This window comes from Castanea sativa, chromosome 1 (assembly GCF_040712315.1).
Source record: "Castanea sativa cultivar Marrone di Chiusa Pesio chromosome 1, ASM4071231v1".
Classification (NCBI taxonomy): Eukaryota; Viridiplantae; Streptophyta; class Magnoliopsida; order Fagales; family Fagaceae; genus Castanea; species Castanea sativa.
The window spans coordinates 31,891,085-31,899,180 of NC_134013.1; the positions used below are offsets into that span (position 1 = coordinate 31,891,085).

General features: G+C 31.6%; 1 protein-coding gene across 1 annotated transcript; it reads right to left on the reverse strand.

Moving 5' to 3' along the window:
* Positions 1–411: 411 nt before the first annotated feature.
* On the reverse strand, positions 412–1,074 carry LOC142639749 (late embryogenesis abundant protein At1g64065-like). Its single transcript, XM_075813890.1, has one exon. The coding sequence runs from the start codon at positions 1,072–1,074 to the stop codon at positions 412–414; it is 663 nt and encodes a 220-aa protein (XP_075670005.1).
* Positions 1,075–8,096: the final 7,022 nt, after the last annotated feature.

The following is an 8,096-nucleotide window of genomic DNA, read 5'->3' on the forward strand; positions in this document are numbered from 1 at the left end:
TGTATTCTCAAATATTAAATTGTGGTCAATATACATGCATATGCAGAAAATTATAATAAGAGCAACAGACAACAAATCTTATATAATGATAAAATTACAGAAGTCTTTACCTTAATTGACACCTTCTCATATATTAGTTGCAATTGTAAATGAGTAAAACTTAGGTATAGTACTTAGGAGGTGTTTATTAAATTCCCTTTTAAGATTCTGTCATATGGATTTTTTCTCATGGGATGTAAGTGTATTTTTTAGCTAAGTAGTCACATGGCTAAATCTTAAGATAGGAGCCTAAAGAACAACACCTACAGTACTGTACCTAACATTTTTCCATTGTAAATATTTCAAACAAAAGGAAAAAAATGAATTTAATTTTTATTTTTGGAAAACACAAGAAATGAAGTTGAACAGCCATTAGCAAATCATAGATTTGACTGCCTTTGTTGACGAATCAACGGTCATAGTGCAGTTCATTTCGGATGACTTCTTCTTCTTCATCATAAGCATGAACACCACTTTCCCCTTAAGCTTGGCATGGCAGTTCAGAGTTAAAACCTCAGCACCTAACTCACTTCCAAGTTTGGTAGTGGATGGTAGGGCGTTTGAATTTACGTTAACTGTGACAGTAACTTTTTTTGTCGAACGCATACCAGCCGTATGTTTAGGAATGGTGACTTGCCCCACTGTCACACCCTGATACATAAAGGTGGCATTGGTGCTATCAAATTTGTAGGGACCAAAGTTTGTGTTCTTAACCCGAACTTGGGCTGTGAAGCTCAAGTCGAAGTAAGGTCTTGCTTGCGTTCCAGTCTTGAAGTTCTGGAACGTGACATTAGTGCCTAACCTGACCTTAGGGGTCCTAGCTTTCATCAAAACGAGTGCAAAGACCAAGATGACCATGATTTCAAACACAACAAAAGCAGAAATATATATGGCTAACTTGATCCTTTTCTTTCGCCTGAGCACATGATCAGGTATTAAAGGGCCAGAGTCTTCAATGTTTTCATCACTTCTTCTAAATTGCCTATCTGCAGCTGGTACTAAAGGGTACACCTGTTGGTTCACTCGATCAACCATTTTTCTTCTTTGGGATTTGTGAATAGACAAGTTTTCTTATAATTTCTTCTCTGAAAGGGGTTTAGGATATATAGTTGGAGTAATTATTTGTGGAAATGGCAGCTGAGTAAGTGCTTATATATAGTGTGAATTAATAGTGCAGCCACCGAATGCGTCTTATAATTAGGGTGGATTTGTTGACGTCTAGATGGTCTCTTGCTTATGAATGAAGGAATATTTGATTGTAAGGAAATGTTGTTATGCGTCCAGATTGAAAGGAAACGGACTTTTTATGGGTTTTTTTTTTTCGTGGAACTTTTTCATGGAGCTTGTATTTGTGAAGTGATCATTACGTTAAGAGTGTGTGGTGATTAAAAAAAATAATTTAAAAAAGGTATACTATTCTGTAATATTTATGACAAATTTTATGCAATGAGTATGATAATATTAAAAGGCTCATTTAATAAGGTAATGGTAAATAAGCCACACTTTTTGGAAGAAACATGGAAAGATTATATTGTTTAAGGAATAATGCAAAGGGATGGATAAAGATATTTTAAACTTGTGTTATTTTATAAGGAAAGTTAAAATAATACATAACAATAAGTTATGATTTTTTTTTTTTGGAGAAAAAAACAATAAGTTATGATTGATAGATTATAAAGTGGAATACAAAAAATATAATAGATGATTTATATTTGAAAAATATTATGTCCACTACATTTTCATAATAAATCTTAAGTGACATATTGTTAATGTCAGTTACGGATGGATATAAAAGTAATTTATATTGTGGACTCAAATTAGAACTAATAACAACTTACTATTTATGATTTGTTATGAAAGTTTTGTGAAAATATTGGGAACTTAACATTTCTCTCTATATTTCTATAGTCGTCGTACATTCCACTCCCTATATAACATTGATGTAATATAATCTCTCAACTGCGTTATGATAAAAAAATAAAAAATAAAAAAACCTTCTACATCTTTCTTTTTTTGACAAATGGGAATGTTTAGGCCTCTTCAAGTATCTGACTACCCTCGGATTTATGCAATCCTTCCATCCCATACGTGTCAGGTTATTACAAAGAGGAATCGTATAGGGGTGGCCCCAAGATGCTAGTAAGAGGTTTTGAATCTAGGATCTCATGGATATCATGAGGCCGTAGGAATCATTTAGTCAACCCCTTAAAGTTACTTCCACATCTTTTTGAAGTGAGAGGAAAAGCGAAGGCCCACTACATTGTTCATGATAGTTGCTTGAGTCCTAAAACAAAATCTTGGAAAAGTTTTGAACCTACTCTTTTTGAATAAGCGTAGGAAGTACTTTGCTTTTACATGCTAAAGTTTTAACACACGAAAGATGAAATATGTTCGATACAGTCTCATTTATTTCTTTTAGGATCCGCCTGTCAATAAGTCCTGAATCGCACAAAAGAGATACGAGTAACTAAGAGGTTTTGTACAATTAGTTGGTATTGAAAACATACGAGTCAACTAGGCAAGTTGGAAAAGAGATGGTTGAATCAGCAAAAATGTTCTCAAAGTTTTATTTTTTCCCCTCCAAATATTCATAGGACAATATGAATGTTTTAATAAAATTACAATAAATGGTAGTTGTTAGTACCTATGAGACTTATGATATCTGAAGATCAAAATTTATAATCAGTATTTTAGGACTACTCTACAAAATTCCTCTCTATATTTTTTACTTGTTATTTGTGGGATAGGGATTATACACTCGTGGGAGAAGAATTATGTGCTCAAAGAGTTCTCAACACCTGTATTGTCCCAAAAAAGAAAAGGTACCATTGCATTGTGTGTCATGTAAAGCAAGTATGAGTTTTGAACAAGTGATACTAGCAATATTGATAGATTCTAAAAGTTTAGAACAATTGGTAAAACGTGAACATAAACTTGTCTAGATATAGATCTTAAAGTCTATAAAGTTTATTAGACAATACTCAAGGTGCTGCAAGTAAGGTGGTCGATATCATACTGTACCGGTATCATTGCATTGTGTGTCATGTAAAACAAGCATCAGTTTTGAACAAGTGATGCTAGATATATTATTATGTTCTAAAAGTTTAGAACAATTAACAAACCATGAACACAAACTTGTCTAGGTATAGATTTTAAAGTCTATAGAGTTTATTAGACAATACTCAAGGTGCTGCAAGTAAGGTGGTTGATACCGTACTATATCGGCCGGTACCGCTAGTATGTATCGTACCAATATGTGCATCGGTACCAGAACGTCAATATTTCATATCGGTTTAAATACCAAGCATATTGGCTGAAATCGGCCAGTATATAAATAAGGTTTATTTTTTTTTAGTTTTGTAATTTTTGAATTTTTGTAAGGTCAGGATGGTAACTTATTTGAATTAACTTATTAGTATTATTTGTTTTTTAGTATGCTACAGTCTAAAGTCTAAAACTAGGAATAATTTTTCTAAATTGAGGTAATGTTTTATGACAAACTTTTATCCTTATTATTATAATATATATATATATGTATATTTATAAATTAAAAAATAAAGGTAAACCCGAAACGGTACACTAGTATTGACTGATACTGCAATATATCGTTCCAATGGTCAAACTGGTACTACCTTCGGTACGAGATTGACTCCCTTGGCAACAAGTTAGAATATAGGAAAAAGGAAACTATAGGTTCAAGAATTTGAAACATCCTAGGTTCGAACGATCGAGACACGGGTTCCACAAAATTTTAATTAAGCCCAACAGCCCATTGGCCCATTAAGTGATTAGGGTTTCAGATCTATTTCACACAGCATTTAAAGGAAATCGTAAGACATGTTTTGAGAAGACTTTGGATGTACTCTTGTGAGATATAAAAGGTATTGTGTCTTCTCATTTCAAAGTCACTACCGGATATCATTCTCATACCATTTGAACTGATAGATATGAAGTTGTCGCTACAAGATCAACAACTGCTGATAATCTAAAACCTTTGAGTGGGATCTTAAAGTCATAAGTGTGAAAGCTTGTGTGCTAGAAATCCAAGAGAGAAGAGTCCGTGGAGTCGGAGCTTGCATGTGGTAGTGTCAATAAATTACTATTGGAGGTAGCAATAAATTTAGGGTTAAATCTTTTGTAAAAACTTCAATTCTCTATAAGTAGATTTGTTTACCTTGAGGACAGTTAGGTGAAATCCCACCCAGGTTTTTACCTTGAAACAGTTCGTTTTATTGGTTTTTCAAGATGATCATATGTATGTGTTATTTATTTTTCCGCTGTGCATGATATGATCTTTTGCTGTTTAACCTAGATCTCATAATTAACCTAAGAAAACACTTGGTTAATTCATTAGGTTAAACAATTTGTTTTTAAGAGGTCTAAACAAACAAACAAACAAGTGGTACCAGAGGGGGCTCACTCTAATTGGATTAACGTCTTGAGTGAGATCCTTGATTCCTACTATCATAGATAATTTTAAGTATCTTGCTGCTTTTAGTTGTGATGATTTGAATAAAAAGGACACAAATGTTTCTGTTGATTTTATTGATGTCTTTGAAACTTTCCACAAGGAATTATTTAAATCTATGAAAATTGCTGAGAAATTCAAGGAAGAGTTAAAATTAGCTAATCTTGAAAAAGGGGAATTGATTGTGAGATTGGATGATCCAAAAAAAGAATGAATTTTTGAGAAATCAATTTTCCTCTCAAGATAAATGGATGAAAAGTTTGGAACAAGAATTAGTTGAGTCTAAAGGTGAATTGAAAAAATTATCTTGTACCAAACCTGTTGTTATTGATGATAGATCTGTTTTTGTTCCTCTTAAGCCTAAAGCTGATAAAGTTTATGTTCCTCTTTTCAAGAGAAATCATAAAGAAAATGCTTATTGTGCTAGGATAGACAAAGGCAAAAGTTCTGATGTAGACGTTGAAGTTTCTAAACTTGTGTCTAAGCCTATTGCTAGAGTGCAAAAGAAATCTGTTTTTGTGCCTACCTATCATCTTTGTGGTGTTGTTGGTCACATTAGATCAAATTGTTTTTTGTGGAGAAAAAAAAAACCAAAACCTGTGATTAGATTTGCCACTAGGAACACTAATGTTCCTAAATTTGTTCCCGTTTGTCACTTTTGTGGTGTCCATGGTCACATTCGTCTTAACTATTATAAATTGAAATTTAAGCATTCTGTGTTTCAGTCTAGGATATGTAATGATATTTCTCCTGCTATAAGTCTTGATAAATTATTTCATATACTTTTGAAAAATTTAAGCTTATTGGCTTGTGAAAGGAAATTGCAGGATTTCAATCTCTCTCAAAAGAATGGTGTAATCTCTCAAATACACTCTACTTCTCATGGTTTTTCACCTACAAAGCCAAAGACGCGTGCTATATGGGTGAGAAAAGATGTGCTAAGGTAATTGTTGTTTACTTGTTCTTGATTTAATTCTTTCAATTATTTGTGGATAAGTTTACTTTCTGTTTTTAGCTATCTTGTTTTTAGTTGGTGTTGATTATTAAAAAAAATTCCAAAAACATTGAAAATTTTCGAAAAGACAAAAATATTTTATTTTGTGTCTAGTTTTTTTTTTCTTGAGGATTACATGAATTATGACATCTCTCTCTTGACTTAGAACATGTTTGACAATGTGGAGAAAATTAAATAGTGTGTGTTGCATAACTAAGTGCATGACCATTTTGAGACAAATAAGATTTTATATGAGTATGTACTAGTTTGTACATGTACTCATGGATTAATTCAGAAATTGATATTTCTTGTCTATGTACTCTCTATAGCTTAGTTCAGCACTGTCATGTATTGTTTTTGCATTTTCATTTAGCATAATGTGTGCATTTTTATTTTTGTCATAAAAATTCTGAAAATCCAAAAAGATTTTTATTTTTGTATTGCACATCACTAAATGAGTAATTGAAGTTGGCCTATGAAATTTGCATTTCATGATTGTGTACATTGTTTAGCTTGATGAGCTATTTTTCTGCACTTTGCTAGTTTGTGCTATGTAGTGCTTAATTGTGTGAGTTTTTTTATAGTCTTTGACCAAATGATTTTGATTTTGATGTCACATTCTTTTGATTGTAAGGACAAAAAAATCCTAGAAGAAAGGCATAAATAACTATCTCATTACTGTTACTCGCCAATCATGAACACCTGTGTGCAAATCATAAAAGTCGTGCTCAGTAAGGTGTAGCACTTGCACAACAAGATTAAATGAGGTGTTGAGTTCAAAAGAATAAAAATTGAAAGAAACAAAAGAAAAAGAAAAAGAACAAAAAATACTTTTACATGATTGCAAGCGTGTTTTCTAGGAGATGTGAGAGTTATATGATATAACACTTTAGGTGATAGTCACTTTCAAACCAATATGATTGATGATGTAGAAAATTTGTTTGATTTCTATCTACATATCCCTTATTTTCTCCTTTGTACACATAATAGTTGCACACACTACATACATATCTTTGCTAAATTCTTTTCATATGATTGTCTGTTGACTAAACTAACCATCTTTAATTCTATATGAACTGATGTGTAAATGATTTTTTTTTTTTCGTTGGGAATTTGAAGAAAATTTGTTTAAAAGTTTAAATCTTGTGGTTTTAACTTCTTTATTGGTTTTGATATTTGCATATAAGAAGAATCATGTTTTTAAGACTTTTCTAGATCATGTGCATATGAATTGAATTATAAAAACTGCTTTTTAAGTTGTTTTTCTGCTAAAATTTTCAGATTTTTAAAGTTTTAAAATTTACGTTGTTCAGCCAATCTAAAGTCTCTCTTGACTAATAAAAAATGTTCATGTTTTAAAGAAAAAACTTTCTGCCTAATTTGATTGATGTCTGATCGATGTTTGACCAATTGAAAAATTTCCAAAAAATATTTTGATTGATGCTCAATTCCTTTAGACCGATCAAACTTTGAAAGATTTCAGTTTTTAAGTTCTTAACCAATTTGTCTTTTCATGCATCATTTTTGTTTGGATTCACATGCATTGCATTGTTTTCGTTATCCATCTTGCATTTTTGCAATCATATCTCTCAATGTTTTAACACACAACACACATAGACTTTGCTAAATTAGGTATTCAACTTGATCTAAAAATTGATTGATTAATTTTTGAGTTTTGTACATTTTGGTATATGCTATTTTTCTTGATGTGTGAAATGTTAAAAATTGTGAATATTTTTTTTTAGAGATATTGTGGATAATAAATGTGCAAATATTTTCTCTAAAACTCATTGTATGCTAAATTTTTATATCATTGAGATCTATATTGTATAGTCTTAACTGATTATGCCTGGAGTATTTACATGCATCTGGTTATGGGTCACATGGTGTCAAGTTTGCATATATTGAAAGAGAGAATATTTTTCTTCATGGGTATCCTCAACTTATGTGGTTCTCTAGTTTTTCCCCACCTAATAAATATTCCCCAATTTTTTTTTTCCGAAACTTGTTTTATTTTTCCTATTTTTTATAGGGGGAGAAAGCTGTTTTTAAAATCTATACTGTTCATAGGGGGAATTGTTGCTCTTCATAGAGGGAGTTGCCTTTATTTTCTATAGAGATTATTTTTTGTGTGTTTCCTTGATTCTCTATTTTCTCTTGGCCTCTGTTGTGTATGTTTATTGTCTACTTTCTAATTGGGTTGTCTTATCAATACGTGACAAAAAGGGGGAGAAATAGATGAAATTTGAAGAAGGTTTTAACTATTTTTTGATTTAGGGGGAGATGAAATTGTTTTTGAAAAGGGGAGAAAAGAAAAGAAGTTTCATTTTTTTTTTTTTTTATGTTGCTAACTTAGGGGGAGAGTTAGTTTGAATCATTGCTGCATATTTGCTTTAGTTTGATGATTCATATTGTTTATCTGTCTTTAATTCTACACATACCTTGATGTGCTCTTTTGAGTGTTTTAGGAAATACTTTCTGCCTCTTCTTTCAACTTTTGGGTTAGAAGTATTAGATTGGAATTTGTGATGTAATTGGGCATCTTTTTGTAATAGGGTTGTTCTTGTATTGGAGCATTTCAGTTTGTCTGCAAGT

Bases quoted from the DNA above. Each gene is read 5' to 3' on its own strand.
- LOC142639749 (XM_075813890.1), bottom strand. From the start codon at position 1,074: ATGGTTGATCGAGTGAACCAACAGGTGTACCCTTTAGTACCAGCTGCA.